Genomic DNA, 23,177 nt, shown 5'->3' with positions numbered 1-23,177 from the left:
GCTGTCCCAGACGAAAGATTGCCATCGTGAAACAATCATGGCAATTTCTGCGATCGTGGCTCTTAATCGGTGGTTCAGTGAGAGAGGTTCAAAGACGGTCATTTTCACGGTCTTGCGACCAAAGGCCTACGATCATTTTCTGACAGTGTCAGAAATTCAGCATGATCATTGCACAGTGTGTTTGCTGCTACGACCTACGTCTACTGACCAGCCAATAAAAATGCGACATGAAATCAACGCGACATGGCGCTAAAACTTAAAACTGCTTACCTCATGCTCTTTTCCCTTCTTCTTTCGCCGCTTCCTTTTTTCCCCCAGCGCACACAAAAACTACAACTGCCAAAGTGTGATTCAACATGGTTTTTTGTTTATCACTAGCGCATGCTGATGGCATTTTATTCTATAGAAACTTGCATCGCAGCCTACGAGTCAATAGGTGTCATCATCGTACAGCCTACATGCATGTCGTATCCAAGTTCAGTAGATCCATGTCGCACAGTGTGATAAAGTAATGATCTTATAAGATTGCTAAAATCGTGCAGTGTATCCCGGTCTTAACACATCAACTTTGAGGACAAAATGTTTACTTGCTGCCTAATATAACCCACCCACTAACAGGTGCCGTGATGAAGAGATAATCAGTGTTATTCACTTTACCTGTTAGTGGTCATAATGTTATGCCTGATCGGTTCCATGAAACACACGAGACCAGGGCCTAAAACTAACTTTTGCCATACCTGCCAAAGGCCGACAAGATTATAGATACCTGTGAATATTCACAATTTTCAGGTACAGTAATTTAATAAAGTGATCACATGTAAAATAACACTGCATAGTCTTGACCATATGAATAAATGATGTTTTATAAACAAAGTTCAGGAGGAACACGTTCAAATGGTCTATCCAGTCAGCATGAGAGGAGGCCTGTACATAGCCGACTCACCTACAGTGCCTATAGAAAATCATGATACCCCTTTGAAATATTTACTTTATTTGTCATACAGCTTGAAATCAAAATTCATTCATTCATTAAAAAAAAAAAAAATATTTACAAAGTTTGCCTTACAACATCAAAGTAATGAAAGAAAAAGCAACAGTTATGAAAATAAATAAAACACTGAAAAACTAGAATTGCAGGGCTGGAAAAGTTATCAGTCCACTGATTTATTGCTTTGTACAGACACCTTTTGCTTTAATTACAGCCGTAAATCTTTTTGGATATGTCTGTACTAGCTTTGCACACCTAGGGCCATGCACCCCCAAATGAGTTACTATGCCTCTCACTCTCTTTTTATCACGGTTTTATGGTCACAGTTAAGAAAATAAAGAACAAATAATCAAACTGTCACAATTACGTTTGTTTGGAATCTCAGTTTGTTGTCATTGATCACATGTTCCTTTGTTCTATTTTCCCACCACTACTCTGTCACCACGGACACTAACCTTATCATCACAGCTGTCTGTCATTTAATAGGTTAATCGTTTATGTATTTAAGTTCCTGGTTTTCCTCAGTTCATTGTCGGGTCTTGTATTATACACGTGTTGTGTTGTGTTCCTGCTTTCATCTGTGTTTGCCTTTTGGTTTTTCTAGTAAAGACTTGTTGAGAGTAAAGACTGTTTCTACACAGCCAACCCGTTACACAAACTACAAGCATCAGCAAAAATAAACACAACAGAGCAAAGACACAAATAAAATAAGCAGTGCTTTTCAGGCTATTTAGGTATTCTAACAGTAGTTTTCAGGTACAGAAATTGAATAAAGTAATCAAATGTAAAATAACACTGCATTTAATCTTCACTGTGTAAATTGAATAAAATTAATCATTATTAAAGTTACAACAGCTATTCAGTCAAGAGCACTGAGTGATTTCCTTGTCTTTTGTTCTTTGATTAACATTAAAAATACAGACAGCAGGAATATTAGGACATAATGCACAGATCCAAAATACTGATACACACGTTGTGACTAATCGACTACGTTCAATTAAGACTTAACCTACTATGTTTGCCAGGATACTCGCCAAAATGAGCATGTTGATATAGTTTTGTGTGAATTTGTCTGTCAAGCGCAGAACTTGAAAGAGAAACTAAATATTTGCGCGCTGTCTGAGACGTGGCTTTCTGTGTGCACATTTGGAATTAGTGCACATGTAGCACAATGACTGTATTGCACTCCAAGAATGTAAACCTTAAAAAGGAGTATTAATGTGTAGAGTTAAATATAATGTGAGATTATTAAATGAAATGTTACAGTTTCATAGTACACCAGAAGGTGGTGGCGACGTTGCATGATGTTGGTTATGGAACCGCGCTGTACCATAGTCTAATGTGAGTTTAAATAGAACATTTGCTTACGGTTCCCCCATGTGGTTGATAAGCGCAATTGTCTGTTACCAGTGTCGTAAATACTGTCGCTGTATATATACTGAAGCTTCCCCGTGGGCAGCGCAATAAACCGTGAATTTGTTGACTAAGCTGACGGAACCGGTGAATGCAAAAACCTCGTTTGGAAACCAGGTAAAGTAGCCTGTGTTACACTATGTTCTACAAATATCATTACATAGATTTATTTATTGTTTCTCCCTGAATTGAAGAGTACAATGACAAAAAGAACGGTGGTATGTTAGCCTAGTTTTTTTTGCTCGCATAGTTCGTATGTAGCATTGTTTGCAAAGGGTGTAATTTGTATAATAGAATAAAATATTGTCCGCATGGGTTTGAGACTTGCATATTAAGCCCGGAACACACCGACGAACTAGTGGCGACGAAAGCAGACTGTGGGGTTAGCTTACGTCGACAGCATCTGGGTCCAAAGTTGCGCTGACACACCAACCCAACGCTCGACACCCAACGGCCAAGAAGCACGTCCGTTCTGCGCCTGCGTAAGAAGAAATGCCTTTCCGTACCAGCAGGTGGCAGTAGCTGAACAGCCAATCAGAAAGATCAGATGGCCCAACTGACTTTCACCCCCTGTCTCTTAATGCATCTTGTTTCCTTCTGGAGCATCAGTGAATGTTTGAACCTTTTGTAATAGGTGTGTTTGAGTCCCTCAATTGTCCTCCGTTTGAAAAGATGGATCTCAAAATCATACAGTCACTGCTGGAAAGGGTTCAAATATGCAAAAAAATTCTTGAAAACTGAAGAAGTTTTCAACTTCAAACATCAAGTTTGTTCACATTGCTGTTCTCATGGCATTGCATTGCTAGAATTCATGAAAATATTACCCGCCAACTGGTTGATTGACACCGTTTCATATACTCACCAACACTGGTTTTTACTCGCATTTGGCGCTTGGCAAGTGTTAATTTTAGGCCCTGCATGAGACAGCAAGGCTGACAGATTTCTAACAGGTGTTTTAACTTATTTTATGACTCTGTTTCTCTTGTTGAAGAGAACGATGGACTCCTCAGAAAGATTTACCGTGACGTAAACAGATCTTGTGTAGTCTGTATAATGTTGCGCTTATCTCTTGGACAATCATTAGAACACTCTTAAAAATAAAGTTTCTTTATTGGAATCTATGGTTCCATGAAGAACCTTTAACATTCATGGAACTTTTCTATTGCACAAATTTTCTTTATAGTGGAAACAGTTTCTTTAGATTTTTATTATTTTTATTTTTCTATGAAGATTAGTATGATGGAATTCTTAGCATTCATGAAACATTACTGAGAAATACCCAGAAGAACTACTATTTCTGATGAGATCCTTGAGTGTGTCTTCATCCCATATAAGGCCACAGGAGTGAATTCTTTGCAAGCCTCGAATTGTGGGAAGGGAGCATGAAGACTCATTTTCACACATGAATTGGCACTGACCTTAACCTCAATGTAAGTTTTTGGGATGTGCTGGAGGAGACTTTACAGAGTGCTCACCTCTTGCATTGTCAATACAAGATCTTGACCAAAAAAATGATGCACCTCTCGATGAAAATAAATGTTGTGATGTTATTTCCATCAAGAGGTGCATCAATTTTAGGGTCAAGATCTTGTATTGACAATGCAAGAGGTGAGCACTCTGTAAAGTCTACTCCAGCACATCCCGAGGACTTTCAATGAAATTAAGGTCTGGACTCAGAGGTGCCAATTCATGTGTGGAAATGATTCTTCATTCTTCATTTTTTCACAATTTTAACCCTGGTGAATCTTGACGTTGTCATCCTGGAATATGGCCATGATGTGTCTTCCTACATGGTTGTTTAAGAAATGAAAAGCTACACACTCCATCTTTAAGGGTTAAAAGAACCGTTGCCAAACATATAACATGCTAGAAACATAATAATCACTGTAATAATGATCCATTCATAGATTCTTAAGTATTTGCCTATTAAAATCCCAACAGCGACTTTTTTTTTTTCTTTTTTTTTGGCCGGGTAGTGTATTTGCCTATTTACACCACAGATAGGCTAGTTGTGTAGCAACAAACAACAAATCATAAACCAATCATTTTTTTCCTTTCTCTCGATTCCATTTCTATGGAACCCCTAAAGAGATGTGGTGGTGAAAAAAAAAATGCTTTTGTGTTCTCTCACAAAAGGTTTTGCATCCCCCACAAAAAACTTCCCAAGTTTGCGATGGAATGCAAAATGGTGTTTTATTAACAAAGTTCGGGAGGAGCAAGTTCAGATAATCTACCCAATCAGCGTGGGAGGAGGCTTATACATAGAGCTGACTTATCTCTGTTCCATGACAGTTTTTCCAGCATCTCTCCTCCACCCCAACTCCTCAATATTGATTATTTCTATTCCTATCCATTTCACCATAATACAGAAGCAAATATATGTTACTACTTCCATTTTTATTACTTTACTTTAAACACCCCTTGTGCTTTGTCCAATCAAATGATTTTGACACCAAATATACAAATAAGAATGTTAACCCAGGGCTTATTAATGTATGTTTTTTTTTTTGTTTTTTTTTTTTTGTTTTTTTTTCTATGTTATCTCAGATGGGGTTGTGTTGGGTGATGATATTGTAGCAGTGAATGGAAAGCATCTGACAGATGGACTCTTGACTGATGGACAGACCTCAGTGGCTCATTCCTGGACCAGTGGAGGGCCTCATTACAGCCCTTACAGCCGTTTACGGTATATGAAACTCTTGAATTTGCCAAAAGCAAGGCAGTTTTGTGTAATTTGTGTAATCTGAGGTTTGGTAAGGGCATGAGATAAATCAAGTGTGTCATCAGCAGGCACATACATGAACCGCTAATAACAGATAACAATCAAATTACATTTCTATAAAACACTCAATCAGTTTTCTCACAGACAGATAAATAGGTCAACTGTTCCTTGTTATGAAATCTACAAAATGTTTATTTCTGTGTGAACTATCCCTTTAAGGATGTCTGCCAATCCCTCAAAGGCCACTCCCTCTATTCTTTGACAATCCCTTTTATGTATCTTCATTTCAAAACTTTTTAAGGTGGAACCATAGAGTATAAATTCCCTATTCTGATACCATCAACTGCATTGCTTAGAGTTTCATTCCTCTTACAGATAACTTTTACTGACATGCTCCATGCATCATTGTTGTAGTGATTATCATCTCATTTTGTTTTTCGTTGTTTTTCATGCACTGTAATTTCTTTACAGACTAAGAAGAGTGAAGATGGATTGCAGAAGAGGAATGCTCGTTAGGGAAGGTGAGTAAAAGTTTATGAATTGTTTTTTGACCAATAAAGTTCAATCAAAATCTCTGTCTTCAGGTATTTACATGCTTCATGTTGTGGTATTTGACAAAAGCCCGTGCAAAACCATAATGTAGAAACTATTACATTTGATTCTACAGAAGATTTTACAGAAGTGATCGCCTCAGAAAATCACCTCAGCTTCTTTCAAGAGCTTCTTCCATCGGCTGATCGTACGGCTTTGCTCTACAATCTCTCCTATCTCTGTTTGGCTAAGTTCCCCAAGTTGGAGAGGGTTCTCAGAGAGTGTGCTGTTGAAACCCAGTATCTTTTTGGCTCCTCTGAGGCTCTTCTGCAGAAGGTAAAGTCAATGTCGTTCTGAAGACGTCTCTAATTGAAGTCAAACTAAAGAGTTAAATTAATTACCCATTATCGTGTTATCTTGCACACAACAAATGGCTTTTTTAAAAAAAAAAATAATAATATTAATAATTAAATTGTCATTAATCTGTCATTAATTACTCACCCTCATGTTGTTCCACACCTGTAAGATCTTTGTCATCTTTGGAACACAAATGAAGATATTTTTCATAAAATTCGATGGCTCAGTGAGGCCTGCATTGCCAGTAAGACAATTAACACTTTCAGATGCCCAGAAAGCTACTAAAGACATATTTAAAGCAGTTCATGTGAGTACAGTGGTTCAACCTTAATGTTATGAAGCAATGAGAATACTTTTTGTGTGCCAAAAAAACAAAATAATGACTTTATTCAACAATATCTAGTTATGGGCAATTTCAAAACACTGCTTCATGAAGCTTTGAACCTTTACGAATCTTTTGTTTCGAATCAGTGGTTTGGAGCGTGTATCAAACTGCCAAAGTCACGTGATTTCAGTAAATGAGGCTTCGTTACTTCATAAGTTTTTCGAAATTTCAGTGGTTCACCACTGGGGGGCGTGACTTTGGCCGTTTGATACATGCTCCAAACCACTGATTTGAAACAAAAGATTCATAAAGCTTCGAAGCATCATGAAGCAGTGTTTTGAAATCGTTGAAGTCGTTATTTTGTTTTTTTGGCACACAAAAAGTATTCTCGTCACTTCATAACATTAAGGTTGAACCACTGTAGTCACATGAACTGTTTTAAATACATCTTTAGCAGCTTTCTGGGCATTGAAAGTGTTAATTGTTTTACTGGCATCGGATTTTATCAAATCGGATTTTATCAAAAATATCTTAATTTGTGTTCTGAAGATAAACGAAGGTCTTACGGGTGTGGAACGACATGAGGGTGAGTAATTAATGACAGAATTTTCATTTTTGGGAGAACTAACCCTTTAATTATCTAATATAAAATTATTTATTTAAGTTGGCTCAAAAATCTGATGGGCTACATGCAAGGACAAAACATGTAAAAATTCTTGCTGTCTTTTAGTGTGTGGACACAAGTGACCAAATGGTTTCCTCACTGTTCCCTCAACTGAAACTCGCTGTTGAAAATAATGAAAACATTCAGTCTACCATGTCTTTGCAAAAAGCAGGAGAATGGATCACAGAAATTGTTAACAGAGTGAAAGAGATGGTGGACAGGTACAATTTTAGGAAATGTTTCAAAGTTACACTTCAAAAGCATTATAATATATGAACCCATACAAAACAAAGTTTAATCTGTTTGAACTAATGGCTTATCTGAAATCTGTCATCATCAGATATGAGAAACACAACCACAGTGTAGCTTCCTGCACCAGTGATGTGTTTCAGGAAAAGGCTGAGACAGACACAAAAAATGCACAAACTGCCAAGGAGATAGAGGCTCTGGAGAAGGTGGTGAGAGATCTTCAAATGGAACTGAGGAAAACCTTAGAGGAAATTGGACAAATTGAGGCAAAGATAAACCAAAGTCATGGTAGATTTGTTTCTAGAAGAATGTTTGGTTTCAGTTTCCTGGCTGCCATTGTACCATTTGTTGGATCCGTTTTTAAATCCATTTTTGAAACTAAACCTGTGAGAAACACGGCTCCCGCCAATGAAAAAGCTCAACTCCTTGCTCAGAAGTCAAACCTGAAAAGCCGGGAGCACAATATCCAAGTCAGGCTGAATGATGTTCAGCTGAAGTTGGCAAACATGAAGACGGAAAAGGGTGAGATTCTTTCAAGATCTCTGTGTGCCAATGGTCAAAAACCTCAGAATGATCTCTCATAATTAATGTCTGCTTCATATTGTTTCTCAAGGTGCAATACCTGACACTGTCTATCTGAATGATGTCCTGAAGTACCTTTATAATATCCAACAAACTCTGCTTAAGCATAACTTGTTCTGGAAATCAGCGCTAGTGTTTCTGGAATCTCTCAACTGCGAGACCTTTGCTGGTGAACACTTAATTGGGGAGAGTGAACTGAAGGAGATTTTTCTGACAAATATTGATTTAGCACAAGAGGTAACTTACACACTGAGTAAATGATCAGTTGCAAGTTTATGGCAGTTAAATTCATTGCATTTTCTGTGTTGTGATTCATTTTGTACCTCAAATCTTTCAGCATTGGAAGGCCTTTGGTGAATCCTGTCTGAATGCAAAGAGGGCCTTTAGCTTGAAGAATAAGGATGCGTACAAGTTCCTGGAGTTCAACCCATCTTCACTGTCACCACAGGAATGGAAAAGGCGGTATGACATTGTCAAAGCAGATCTGACCAAAATAGATAATGTAATAATTAGGGGAACTCATGGGAAAATAGTTAAAGAGTTGGCCTTGTAATGCAAAGGTGACATAAATTAGCATCTTGTCTGTAGTTTGATTTATATAATTGCTGTGGTACTATATGATACATTTATGTAAAAATCATAAAGCTAAAATCATGATTAATATTGTATAATTTAAAATGTTATGTGTGTTTGTGTGTGTATTATGTGTAACATGCTTGTTTAAATAAACGGATTTAAAAAAAAAATAATTGGATATACATTCATGTGAAAAATAAAGAACAACCTAACAGCAGGTCTTAAAATTAGGTAAATACAACCTCAAGTGAACAACAACACATGACATATTACACTGAGTCATTATTTATTTTACAAAAATAAAGCCAAACTGGAGAATCCATGTGTGAAAAACTAAGTACACCCTATAATTTTAAGGCACAATATGCAAGATTTTTGGATTAAAATATCCAAAAACCACTAGAACAATGTATATATTTTGTTGACTTGTGTACTTACATTATCCAAGATGTTTCGAAGAATGTTTAAATCCAGAGAAATAAGCAATTTTAACCAGGACACAGATCATGTCCGCACGTACCGCCTATCAATGACATCATACCTGTGTTACCCTCGACTTCTGTTTTTATTTTGTAGAAACCATGGAAACACCATTATATTGTATGTTTTATTAAACAAGGGAGCAACTGTTTGGATACATTTATAGACAGAAAACTAATCATTGTTTTATATCCCAACACGTTTAGTCTTATTGTTTGAATCTCGTTTTCTTGTTTATATTAATATTATATTCTAATATCGATCTAGTTTACTGCAGTGTGCAACAAGTGTCTCGTAGCAGCCGCCGAGCGAACATACAGAGTAACGTTACAACATCATTTTCAACACACTCAAATGTATCTAATATGATAAAACAGTGCTGCATTACCCCACATACGCTTGACTGGAAGAAGCGGAAGCGGCGAATGTGGCATAATAAAAGTTTTGCTGCTCTCGAGACGTGTGTCACGCTCATCTCTGATTAGCAATCACTCCAGCAGCCTCGTTCAGCTCCAACAGTACTCGGCCCTGCTCTGCTTCATACTACGGTAACATTAATAATCTCATCCATGCCCGAGTCCCGTCGGATTCTTTTCCACTGGCTGTGAGGTGAAGACGACATCTCCCATGATTCCACGATCAATCCCTGTGTCATCAAACTACACCTTTGTTTTGAATAGGCGATCTCTAGTGGCGAAAAACTACATATTGTGCCTTTAATAGCTTGTTTAGCAGAAATAACTTGAAGTAATCATTTTCTGTTTGACCCCCACATCGAAGGAATTTTGGCCCGCTCTTCTTTACAACGTTGCTTCAGTTCTTTGAGGTTTGTGGGCACTTGTTTATGCACAGCTCTCTTAAAGTCCTGCCACAGCATTTCAGTTGGGTTAAGGTCTGGACTTTGACTGGACCAGTACAACACCTTGATTATTTTCTTTTTCAGCCATTCTGGTGTAGATTTGCTGGTGTTCTTGAGATAATTGTCCTGTTGCATGACCCAATTTCAGCCAAGACAGACAGATGGCTTCACATCTTGAAGTCAATAATTTGGTGTACGGAGGAGTTCATGGTCGACTCAATGACTGCAAGGTGCCTGCAGGTCCTGAAACAAGCCAAAACAAGCCCAAATCATCACCCCTCCAGCACAATGCTTGACAGTTGGCACTATAAGGTGTTTGTGCTGATATGCTGGGTTTGGCAATATATATATATATATATATATATATATATGGGCCATTCTACAGTCTTTTTCCACAAATTTATGAAAATTGTATAATATCCAAGGTACAAATTTCTAGTAATTGTGCAGTGTAACATAGTTTGTATTATACGGGAAGAAGGAGGCAGGAACCGGGGAACGTTTAACAACTTTAATATACAAAATAAACAAACAACAAAACGAAAGTAAAAGTCCCCCACGGCCGACCGCCGGCCACACAAACATAATAAAACATAACACAAAGTCCAGGCCTGGTCCTCTCGTCCTTCACTGTCATCGCTCCTCCTTTTATGCTTCCGGAGCTCCTCCGTGAGATAAACAGTTGTACTCACATAAAAACAAAATTTTATGGAATAACACCCAAAAAAGTTAGCTTAATTTTAGAAAAAAAAAAAAGGTGTTTGGTAGTGACGTTTCTTAAAGTTACACACAGATTTTCAGACTTTTGAACACATTTAACTCAAAATGATGGTACCCATCTAATATGAAAGAGAGGCTATGAGAGAGAGGGACACAGGAATATTTCCCGATCAAAAATGTAGAAGTGTGGTTAAAATCAGTCTCAGCCAATGGACTAAAACATACACTGCTTCGGTGACATAAAAGTACACATTTTTTTCATGATTTAAAAATAAAATATAAAATAAATATTTTTTAACTTCACTTTTTTTTTTTTTTTTTTTTTTTTTTTTTTTTTAAACAACAATGGAAAAAATTGCAAAAATTATTTCAAGATTTTCACAAGTTGAAATTTAGGGGTTTAGTGTTCGGGACAGCCACCTCCCAATTGAAAGTACCCAACAAATGATGATTTTATATATATTAAGTTTACTGATATTTTAAATATTATTCAATAGATAATAGAAGATTCTTAGTAAACATCTAAAATTTGAATACTTTAATGCTTTTTAAATGTGTTTTTTTTTTTTGGGTTGTGGGACAGCAGTTTGCACCAATTCTGTAGAATGGCCCATATATTATCTGCAGCGGTCAGGTGGTACAAGGAGAAGCTCTCCGGAAATTCTTAGCTTACAAGTTCTAATTGCGAGCTCTATGAGAACGTGAACGCTTTTTACAAGTTGAATCTCGTAATTATGACATGGCATGCCACGTGAACGCACCTATACACTGGCGAACTTCCCTATGCACTTCCCCTTGGGGCAATTCCTGCCGCCAGTTTGAAGTTCATTCAACTTCGTCAAGTGGAAGAGGGAAGTTCATAAATTTATCCACAAGCGATCAAGGGCTTAGGGCATCCCATTAAACCCATTGCAAGGATTCCGCTCTTAGTGAGCACTCATCCAGTGTAAGCAATGATGCACATCCCAATGAATGAGACGGAGGGAAATTAGTGAGGGAAGGGCAAAAAAGTGGACTTAAATGCAGCCTTAGTTGTGGGAAACTGATCAGATTGCACAGCGTGTCAACGTGTCCCATCTTGTCTTTTTTTTATTTTGTTGTCATGGGAAACTTTCAGAATGTTCAGGAAAAAGGTGGATAGAAAAAGAATCTAAAAAAAATGTGACTTTCTCCTTTTCATTTAAAATTCTCCTTTATAAGCCATACAGGCAAATGGCAAAATGAGCACAACTAAATGTTGGAGCCTGAGCCATTTTTCCCGCTCACATAAGCGGTTGTAGTCTGCTGCCTGGCAATATATTGGGTGATTAAAAGACCCACGAGGCACCATCATTGGAAAAAAACACTTAAAACGTGACGTATCATGTGTGAACGACCCCATGGAGTTTGTGGAAATGCAGTGACATCTCTTCTCTTATTGGTGTGTTTACTGGTGTGAGGTGGGGCAACCTGTCACTCACATGTGATCAAGCAATAGCAAATTACAACGATCCAATGATCGAATCAATTCCCGATGGACAAAATCATGTCCCGCCATACATTTTTTCTTGTTCAAGAAGCCTTTTCACTCGGACATACAGTACGTCACAATAGGGAAGAAAAGGTTATCGCAACTTCTGTTTCATGACAACTTGTAAAAATATCTTTCGCAAAAGTATAGCGTTCTCCCGAACCGCCAATGTCGGCTTATGTCATTATTACGATTTATACAACAGTTCTTTCTGGTTCTCGAATCTGATTGGCTAAGAGGTCTTTCCAGCCATGCGATATTCTACCAGTATCGCCACGGGAACTGTTTCACCGTTTGAATCACTCCACTGTCAACATTCTCACAGCAAGTGTCATGGTGGATGAGCAAACCCACCATCTCTTTATAGATACTACTGTTATTTTGTAACAGAATTTTTTTTTAGGTGAGAATATAGTTGTTTAGACCTCAGATATGCAATTTATATGTAAACAAAGCGCCTATTTGAAAATTTGTTTAGACTCTTTCGGAGATGTGAGCTCTAGGCTGTCAGCGACCATTCAGTGCTCATGTACCCGCAGAGAACAGCTTCATCTTGGCCAGTCCTTCGGGAATTTGCCGCTGGCTCTGTAGATAGTGTTTAAACATGAGGTATAATTAGTTTTGGGGTATATCAAACGGGCAATCTTTGGTCTTATCAATCTATTACTTGTTCCAGAGATAATAGATTTGGCTTAAGGGCTATATTTTCATTTCTACATTGAGTTTCTACTAAGTTTCATTATTTTATTGAAATTAAATCCTGTACTAAATAGAGCACTGCTTTTGTTTGTTTGACTGAACTGTTTGCTACTGTTGTAAATTTATGTTTAATAAATAATATTTTATATAAATAACATGCCATATTTTTTGGTATTGAGAAAGAGTCCGTTAGTGATTTCGACTTAAGTGAAAGTTACATTAATACGCCATGAGATGGCGGCAAAGACTGTCTTTATGAGTGAGTGATCAGTCGCAAAGACTTTTATTTTGAAATGGACTGAAACAAGGAAACAAGGATGTTGTTTTTACTTTAAGCGTCTCTGACAAATTGACTAGTGTTGTCATGGGAATGTTTTAAAAGAAAAAAGACATCGCTTTCCTCAGCGGACATTCAAACTGATTTTGTGATTATGAAAATAAGATTTACCTGAAGAATATCAGCTAGATGCAGGTAATGCACTCGCTCAGGTGATCTCTCTCTCATAATACTCTACATATTACAGTGAGTTTCAATGAAGCAACTCAACATTCCTTCGTTATTAGTTCTAAAATGACATTTTAGAGGCTTGGGCTCAACTGTTAAACTGCCAACTTGAGATTTGAATCTGTGACAGAAGGAAGTAGTTCTTCACAAAAGAGGGTTTTAAAAGACTTTTTTTGTTCTTATTTATAATATTTACACACTTGTGCTGTCAAACTGTTGTATAACACAATATCACACTCATAGCCGTGCGATATGGCTGTATATCAGCACGATGTGATTGCCTACTTACATGATTACTTCACGACCGCAAAAAAAAAAAAGAAAAAAAGAAAAAAAAAGAACATTCTATATAGTATTAATGTGTGTAGTGTGAATGTAATCTGGATGTACTACATTTGCCATGTTGCCCTTATCACGTGACCAACCAGCGTCATTCACAAATCCTCTCCTGTGGCCTCATGGGATAGGAAAGTGTCCATTGTATGCGTATGCATTGTACAATAAACTCTGGTCAGGGGCTGGAACCTGGACTGGACTCTGGTCAGGGGCTGGAGCAGACACTGGTGCGAACTCAGGGGCTGGAGCCATATCTGGGCCCCAAGACATCCCCTCATACTCCACCAATACTCCTAGAGGCACATACATGGCTGCCATGACAGGACAAGGCTCTGGAATGGCAGCCAACTTGTAATGAGGCTCTGGAATGGCAGCCGCCATGACGGGACGAGACTCTGGAATGACGAGATGAGACTCTGGAATAGCAGTGGCCATGACGGGACGAGACTCTGGAATGGTGGCCATGACGGGACGAGACTCTGGATCGGAGATTTCACAAATAGGAGAGGGTCTGGTAACATCACTCGCAGGATGCATTGTGACCATTGGCATTGGCAATGCTGTATTAATTAGAGTGGGAATCTCTCTCACCACTCCGATGGTGATCTTGAAACCTCTCTCTCTCTCTCTCTCTCTCATTAACTTCATGAGGTATTCAGTCAGGTCATGGCCAGCCAAGTCCACATTCGCTGCTGCCATCCATGGATCGGGGACACTGTGACCATTTGAATTGGCAGTGAAGGGAGATCCATCTATCGGTATGGTCGGTTCTTCTGTTACGTAATGTGGTCCTTAGAAATGCACACGATGAGGAAGAATTCTAGAAGGCAGACTTTAATCATCAAACACTCAGGAACAAGGTAAAACACGGGAGAAAAACCACATTACAATCAACAAGAACTGACAGAGACTGAGGGAGAACACAGGGTATATATATACACAGGGCAAACAAAGGGAACTTAACAAGACACACCTGAACTGAAACTCGAATCAGTCTGTAACTATGACAGCTAAAGAGTGGCGGGAAAAACTGAACAAAGGAAGACATGTGACTAATGAAAAATAAACTTTAAACATGAACAAATGAACCAAACATGTAACATAGTAGGTCATCTGGGTATTTTTTACCTACTCTTTTATGAGTACTGTGAATTCAGACATACTTATTTTGTCACACGCTGTTTTTTGCCTGCTACATAGTAGGGAAGTATGCGATTTCGGAGGCAGCACCTGTATGTTAAAACTTTTAATGTCAAAATTCTGGCTTAGTATGTCATAATTATGATTTTATTTTTTATTTTTATTTATTTATTTATTTAATTTTTTTTTTTTTTTTTTTTTTTTTGTAGTAATCTCAAATTTGTGTCATAATTAACCTTCACCAAAGGTTAATTTTTTTTTCTCTCTTATGTGGCAGAAATGGGCTTCACAACATACTCTTCATGTGGGATTCACAAGACTGCGCAGGCGTTCTGACATGTTTCATGTCATGACTCATGTGTTGATTTTTGCAGCTTTTGTTCTGTCCTTTTGCTACTGCATGTTACTATAAATGTCTATAGCACTACTGTGCGTGGAATTATGAAAAGATACTGCATTGATACTACCATACTTTAGAGCTATGAGTCACGATGAAACCAATGGAAACGTATGGACGGGTGCATGCAGATGCTTATGGAAGCAATATTTGCGCTTTGAGGCGCTTGTTCCTGCAATACCAGTAATGGCCTGCCGGTTGCAGCAGATAGTAATTGTGCCTTTAAGCATTTTTTTTCACCATGTCTTTTTGCACATTCTGTGAACCAGTACAGTGACGTATTCTCTGTCATGTTTAGCCTATTTATAGGTTTCATATATAGCAACCTGCTAATTTAAATCCTTGTCTGTCTGTTAATTTCCTTTTCCTTATTTAGTATGCTACATTTTTTCTTCACTCCTCATGTGTGAACGTGAGAAACCAATCCTCTTTAAATATCTATAGATATTTAAAGGTATAAATATTTTAAATATTTCTGCCGCTCTTATTACAGAACGTTCTTCTAAAACAGACAACAGGAGGAATCAATTGAGAGCCATTCCTTAGTAGTCATTTTGTAAAAAGCACATAGTTTAGTATATGTAACGCTTATATATAAAAAAAAATGCAGTTAAATCATGCACAATGTTTTACAAATACATGGGCCTACGCTTTTTAGGACATGCTGTTGTTTGCAAAGCAACAAATATGCATTAACAAAGCGCAGTTTTTGTTTTATGTCTTTATGACTTCTGATATAGCTATCAATTATGCTCTTTATTTTGAACCATAAGTAGGCGGTATGCTGTGCTGTGATGACGACATCCTCTGCTGACGTCCTGATTGGCTAGTTTTCACTGGCAATATCTTCAGCACCTGTCGAATTTGCCCCATATAGTCTAAGCGTAGCGAATGATTAGTGGGTCACTTTCTTGTAGGAAGGCAGCAGTTTAAAGCCCTTTTTATCTCAACCTCGAAACCAATATGTATTTCCACCAAAGTGATTACATTTATTGGAAATTATATTGTAATTTTATGCTCTTGTTTTATTGTTAAATGCCGTTGCACGCTGTAAAATCGGCTGCATTTCGGTTACAGTATTCTTCTATTGTGTGATTGACCGTAGTCGCTTTGTTCTGTTGCATCAGTGATTGTGATTGATCGCTCACGGCGCGCGTGTGTACGTGACGAAAGACGACTGGATGAACTGGATTCATCGACCAACTTTCAAATCGATGTTTGGGAATGTGAAACTGACAGATTATGTAAAGGCTCTTTTCAGCACCTTGGTTAGTTCCTCTGGGGAAAAACTCGGACCATATGGCAAAGACAGAGATGAATTTCGGTTATTTTCTATTCTTAACATATCCCCGTGTGAGTTAGGAGCTTATTTTTAACGGCAAGGTCTCTGGACTGGATTGAAAATCATCATATGAGGTCGCAGTTTTGGGAACAACTGGAATTTCAAGATGATGATCACGCGCTACAGACCGGTATGCAAATTTATTTTTGATTAATAGGAAAAGTGGTTTCAGTTAGAAAAGTTCATGATAGTATAGTTTTACCTACATGTTGTAAACTAACCTTTAAACATGAAGTGATGTAGGCTATTTAATTGTGTAGCTATACTGATACTGTTTTTTCCCCCGACTCTAAGTTGTTAGGAAACACAGCTTTTCCTCATACATTAGCTTACACGCTACATCAAAGAAAGATGCTGTAACTTTTTATAAAACGTTTTCCATATATGAACTTGATGTCGCTTTATACTAAATTTTGACATCTTTACCATTCACGTTTTTGTTTGTGACATGATGCGATAGAATTCAACGGCTGGCAGTGAAAGGAAATGCTGCGCATGCGCAGTTGTTTTGGAATTGCCCCGTTTCAATGGGATGAAGCCCAAAAGATAAAAAAAAAAAAAAAAATCGATATACTACAGCCAGCTCTCCACAGTAATCACTTCTCTTGGTGTGTGTGTGTGTGTGTGCGTCATATGACATTTTTAATCAAAATCAGTATAAATTACATTCAGGCATACTGAACTGCACAACAAATACAGTATCTTCCTGGCCTATAAATAATTAGCTATTTATGTAACTGCAGTACATATAGAATTTAATGTATATTGAAATAAATAATATACCTTTAAGCTTACTTTTGATTTGACCTGCCGTGTATTGCAGATTAAAGGGTCATACTCATTTAATCTTCAGGAAATGCTTCTTTTAGGAGAATTAAATTATGATTCAGTGGCAGTGCATTCAGTGGCATTAAATGTTGCTCTGCTGCATCTGCTGGTCTGCTGGTAGAGTGAATTTGCATTTTGCCTTACTGAAATAACTAACACACCACACCTGTCTGTGCTTGACACCTTTGAGTAATAGATCAACTTGATATTCTCACCTCTATGTCATAAGTTTATCACACTATGGCAGGTGGTTGTTTTAGTAGTGGACAGTAATACGGGTCACAGTCCATATACACTCTAGATCTAATATCAGCATGGGTCAGATAGCTTCTCTAGACACAGAAAGGTGCAATTCTTCAAACTGCACCATTGAATTGACACAGATTTTGACATAGCCTTCCACATTTTACCCTTATGTGGTGTTGAAAACCCTGTAACACCTTTTGTGTTCCCGGTCAAAAATGATCGGCCTTTTAAAAATTACTTATGGTATATTATCACCAAATGTAAACTTGTTTTCTTTCATTTAGGACAGATATTATTTGTGGATAATTTTGTCAATATTCAACAAAATATGGGAGAAAAAAATTGCACTGTTTATCACTGTTTAATGTTTAACCAGGAAGTTTGTTTTGAAATACTGTTATTTGCTTGTGGTGTTAACCGGCCTACAAAAAAAAATAGTTTATAAATCTCTCGTTATGCTATATTATCACTAAATATTGGATTCAGTCTTTTTATCAGCTTGTTTCCTTTCAATTTTTTTCTTTTTCTTTTTTTTTTTTTAAACTGATAGATCGTAGGTCTCATTGATCTTAGGTTAAAGGTTAAAGTTTATCTCTGTGGAAAAGAAAGCCTCAAATACTCAAAATTGTATGTTTGTGTGTGTGCGCGCGCGCGCGCGTGCGTGTGTGTGTGTGTGTGTGTGTGCATGGTAGCACGAGTGTGCATGTATCCACTCATGCACAGGTCTGAGGCCTTTATCTTTGCAAGCAGACATGTACATATATGAATATGAACATGAGGAACACGCTCCTAAACACTAAATGTTTCTCCATTTTCAATGGATGGTCATTTTTGACTAATATAAGCTCAGATCAATGAGGCCTCAATCAGTTCCAAAAAGAAATACAAACATTGAAAGAAAACAAGCTGAAAAAAAGACTGAATCCAATATTTGGTGATAACATAACATAATGAGATATTTATTAGCCGGGAACACCACAAGTTTAACAAGGTGGGGGGAAAAAAGTACAAAAAAGCACAAAATTGATCCAAAACATTTTGGGAAGCAGTTATACCCTGTGTGAACAAAGTCAGTAAGTTTTAGTCCAATGTTTTCGGGAAAAAGAAAAACTTCTCTGGGCCTAAATGACCCAAACACAACATAAGGGTTAAATATAACAGTCAATAGGCGTGTAGTGTAGCAGTAGCGATAGTCTGATATATCCTAAATAAATTGAACACATTAGTGTACTACTACTATCAGAACAACTCAAAATATTTTTGTTTTTGTTTTCATTTTTGTTTTGTTTTTCTTTTTTCGTTTTGTTTTCATTTGTTTTGATTTGTATTTGTTTGATTTTCTGTATTTTGTTTGTTTCTTTAGGCCCCGTTTACACTAGTGCGTTTTTGTTTTAAACAAGCGTTTCCACAGCAATTCAGAAACTATCTCCGTCTACACTACACGGCCGAAAACGCATGTCACATGACTGTTCATGCACACTGGGTATGCGCGTACATGTGTAAACAGTTGCCTCTTGCGCATGTAGGCAGCTGCAGTATTAAAAAAATGCAGAGTTTAACTGCACAAATGGCTGCTAAAAATGACAACAAAGCCAGCAAAGATTGCAGTTCAGTCTCCATGTTATTGTTTACACGGTCGTCAAGGATACGCAAAGCGAACGTGGGCAGCCATGCAAGTCTACGTTTTGGTCCATTTATACTGAAATACAACCCCAGCGTTTTCAAACTAAAATGGGGTCTGCAGCATTTTCGAAAGTCTCAGTTTTCGAGGTTTGAAAACGCACTAGTGTAAACGGGGCCTTAGTGTTTTGTTTTTATATTGTTTTCATTTGTTTTGTCTGTTTTTATTGTTTTATTTTATATTTAATTTTTGTTTTTCCCTTTTTTATTTTCATTTTGTTTTGTATTTATTTTGTTTTGTTCTGTTTTGTATTTGTTTTGTTAGTCATTTCTGTGTTTTTGTTTGTTTGTTTTTCCTGTTTTTTTGTTTCCGTTTTGTTTCGTGATTATCAGAGTTGTTGAATAAAATCTACATACAGATTATAGGTGATTACATTTTTCCATATTTTCTGAATTCCATAATTTGATCATTTTAAGTAAATATTGTGTAATATAAATCTAATTTACTGTCCTTAAATTGTTATATATTGCCATTTTATCAGCCACCCTGCTTTCTAGATATCAACATCTGCCACTGAACAAACCATATCAGTAAACCTCTATCTGTTTCGTCCTTTTGTCCTTCAAACGTCTCATAGGTTCGCTTTGGATTTTGAATTTCCTGACAATCCTACCAAATCAGTCTTTGTTTACTGCGAGTCACTTCACTGCTCATTATGCTTGATGTTTCATGGTGTGAACCTCACTGTAACATGTGTGCCAGTTTTTCGATGCCGCCCGCAATGCAATTCTCCCCCTCCCTCACCCCTCCGTCACGCTGTCTCTCTCCCTCCTTCTCTCTCCCCTCATCATACTCTCATGCACACACTCCGCCATCCAGCTATCCTCCCACAAGGTCAGCTCTGAGCTTTTGATCACCGCAGCACAGGAAGATTGCATCCCGAGCACAACGCGTGTGTCTGCGCACAAACTGCGATGTTTTTTGTTTTTTTAATGCCATTAAGCTGTGGCGGTTATTAAAAGCATGCCCGTGAGCCGTGGCTCTGTCAGTGGAATCCGATGCAGGAGCCCCCCTGTCGGAAAGAAGCTGTTTGGATGTGCTCATCCCATGCAGGACCGGAGCCGTTTTTGCGCTCTACCTGTGCAGTGATTCACTTCGGCTGATATCCTCCACCTACAGCAAGGATGTAACGGCTCCTCTGTGGACAGATTATGCTCTGAGAGGATCTCTTTTAGCTTTTAACCCTCTTCTTGTCCTCTTTCTCCTCATTCTTTCTTCTGCTGGATCACCTCAGAGACCCGATACCACCATGTCCTTGGCATTCTGCGGCAACGACAACAACTCGGCCGCTTACAATGTGGATGCCGGTGTCTTCAACAACGGCTGCTTCCTGGACGCCCTCACAGTAGTACCGCACGTCTTCCTGCTCTTCATCACCTTTCCTATCCTCTTCATCGGTGAGTGTCAAAGACAGGTGAGACCTAGTGCATGTTTGTGTCACAATACTAAATGGCTGGAGTTACTAAACATTCTTTAACTTAACTATATTCTCAAACTTGAATATAGATAGATAGATAGATAGATAGATATGCAGGTTTATATGTATTTACTTTTAAAGGTGTACTGCACCATTTAGGGTAGTTTTGTTTGTGGAAGGATCAGAGAAACAGACAGGAAATGATTAATGAGCTCTTTGAAATTCATTTCTGAACATTTGGCTCATTCATTACGAAGATAAACACTGCATAATTGATTTGCACTCAAGTCGTCATGTGCCAGAAAATGTGGTTTGGCAAACCACATAAGGAGACCGGGATAGAGTTTGTCAACCTGCTGTGGAAAACAATTTTAGACAAACAAATGTGATCTTAGTTGTGGAATGTACAGCCGAAGAGAGTCAGAGAGTCGTGCTGTCAGAGAGTTGAGTTACAGGAAGGCCGGTGTTCGTTTTGCCATATCAGTAGAGTCAGAGCAACATTAAACAATCCCACTAATGTCAGAGTGAATTAACCTGCCACATACTCTCATACTTTGTATTATTAATTTTCCAAATGATTCGGAATAGTTTCTGATTTGATTTTTGATAAAGATTAGTTTGCATCCAGCCACTTTGTGCCAAGTTTTTGATTAGAAAAAAAAAAAAAAAAAAATAAAAACAGAATCAAAATGAATCAAATTGAATTTTATTATAATAAATTTAGGGATGCACCGATATATCGGCCACCATATCGGTATCGTCCGATATATGCTCATTTTTAATGTTGTCGTCATTGGCCTAATAAGAAAATTTAGCCGATATATTCAAGCAGATAAATAATGGATTATTTCTTTCAGCAGAGACACTTCAGATGCGCACTGTCATTATGGTTTTGAATTGCTTGAAATATGAAATATTCCCTTCAAAAAGGAAAATACAGTTAAGTACAACATGTGCAGCGCAAATCTGTCATATAAGCTACATAATATTATAATGAGAACATTATAACTGTGTGCTTTGGACATGGCTTTTAATGGTGATAGTGAGACCTTTGTTTTTGTAATCAGGCTCTCAAAAATTCTATAAAAATTGAATTTAGATTTATCGGCCAATTAATCAGTTATCGGCTTTCAAATATATAGAGTTATGGGTATCAGCCAAATTTTTCATATCGGTGCATCCCTAGAAATTTTTGGCCGATACTGATAACCGATAATTCTTTATATTTGAAAGCTGATAACCAATATATCAGCCGATACATCTAAATTTATATAATTTAGATGAGCCTGATTACAATAACAAAAGTCATGTCCCAAGCACTCAACATAAATTAAACATATACAGTACAGTAGCCTAATTTGAACCAGTGTAAGTTTTAAAATTAATTTTACACTCCTATGGCCAAGTTTCTTTATCAAAAAAAAAACAAACAAAAAAAAAAAAAACACTGAGCTCTGAGCTTGTGATATGTCTCAGCTATGTAGACATTATCACTGATCTGTTAACGGCTATTATAGTAAACATATGAGTCTCCATAAACTCCTGGCATCTGAGCCACTAAGGACGCAGTGGTGTAATTTTATCTATGAAGCGAATGTGTCCAGATAAATTCATATACCAGAATGTGCAAGTCATTTTACACCAGACTGCTTTGTACACGAGGGTCAATAAAAAAACAAGATTTCCACAGAAGTTGATTCTCAAAGATGGATCTACTGTTCATGATCCAATTTCACATATATTTTGTGATGTTTGCAAATTTTCTTTCTGAGTGTGTTTCGTTAGCACGTTGCTAATGTACTGGAATGTGGCTAAAGTGGCTTAAATGAGGCTAAAGTTACCGTTGTATCTTAATGTATTCACGGAGACAAGAGCCATGTTGTTATATTCATTTTTAACCTGAAAATGCTTGCAGTCTTTTTAATTCATAAACGCATTTTCATTCTTATTGAGTTTCTCAAACAGTGTGTAGCTTTAGCCACGTTAGCCATGCAGCACGCTATCAAACTCATTCAGAATCAAATGTTAGCAAACATCCACAAAATACATGACATACCTAAGTGATCTAATATGCTGCATCACGAACAGTTTGTAATGATCCATTTTGTGAGTTATATTTGCTGTGTGAGCTTCTCCTGTATTGTTTATGCTTCAGTGTATTGGAATTACAAGCTTGGGGACGGGGAGCACAAGCTCATTTGCATTTAAATGTACACAAACCAAATCAGTGCATTTTTTCTCCCACCCAAGAATAGGCATTTAAAATATAGTATAATAAAAAATCCATGGGGTATCTTTAGTTCAAACTTCACAGACACATTTTGGGGACACCTGACACTTATATTACATCTTGTAAAAAAGGGGCATAATAGGTCACCTTTAAGCCATATTGTTTATGAAAAATAAAAGTGCTAGTTATTATTAAAATATCTTACTGATCCCAAACCTTTGAATGATTGGTTTCTGTATCACTAGTGGCAACGAACAGGTTTCCAAACAGGTAGATCAAACACACTGGACCCATTTCCAGGGTTCTCAGAAGCAGAAATCATCATAATTGGGTAAACTTGTGAAATGACAGCAAATATATTTTTTGTATTCCCATTTGCC

The 23,177-nt window shown here is 37.5% G+C and overlaps 2 protein-coding genes across 7 annotated transcripts in view; both read left to right on the top strand.

The window, feature by feature from the left end:
* Nucleotides 1-4,771: 4,771 nt before the first annotated feature.
* Nucleotides 4,772-8,593, top strand: LOC127507219 (uncharacterized). 2 transcript variants are annotated; one of them, XM_051884186.1, is made up of 7 exons: nucleotides 4,772-5,087; nucleotides 5,595-5,644; nucleotides 5,791-5,990; nucleotides 7,067-7,221; nucleotides 7,341-7,771; nucleotides 7,863-8,068; nucleotides 8,169-8,593. In XM_051884186.1, the coding sequence occupies exons 1-7, from the start codon at nucleotides 4,897-4,899 to the stop codon at nucleotides 8,382-8,384; spliced, it is 1,449 nt and encodes a 482-aa protein (XP_051740146.1). In that variant the 5' UTR covers nucleotides 4,772-4,896; the 3' UTR covers nucleotides 8,385-8,593. The 2 variants fall into 2 exon arrangements, with proteins under 2 accessions (XP_051740146.1, XP_051740147.1); XM_051884187.1 differs by lacking the exon at nucleotides 4,772-5,087 and having other exon boundaries at nucleotides 5,451-5,644; nucleotides 8,169-8,592.
* Nucleotides 8,594-13,019: 4,426 nt separating this feature from the next.
* Nucleotides 13,020-23,177, top strand: part of abcc8 (ATP-binding cassette, sub-family C (CFTR/MRP), member 8) — a 102,034-nt gene continuing 91,876 nt past the window's right edge. Inside the window, exons 1-2 of one of the 5 annotated variants that reach the window (XM_051883506.1) lie at nucleotides 13,020-13,147; nucleotides 20,385-20,547. In XM_051883506.1, coding sequence (XP_051739466.1) covers nucleotides 13,142-13,147; nucleotides 20,385-20,547 — 169 coding nt within the window. In that variant the 5' untranslated portion in view covers nucleotides 13,020-13,141. Of the gene's footprint in view, nucleotides 13,148-15,929; nucleotides 16,526-19,941; nucleotides 20,277-20,384; nucleotides 20,565-23,177 lie in introns of those variants that run through there. The other 4 variants (XM_051883505.1, XM_051883504.1, XM_051883507.1 and 1 more) reach the window with 4 other exon arrangements.

The sequence above is a fragment of the Ctenopharyngodon idella genome, chromosome 24 (genome assembly GCF_019924925.1).
Source record: "Ctenopharyngodon idella isolate HZGC_01 chromosome 24, HZGC01, whole genome shotgun sequence".
Classification (NCBI taxonomy): Eukaryota; Metazoa; Chordata; class Actinopteri; order Cypriniformes; family Xenocyprididae; genus Ctenopharyngodon; species Ctenopharyngodon idella.
This window is presented reverse-complemented; position numbering and strand designations above follow the sequence as displayed.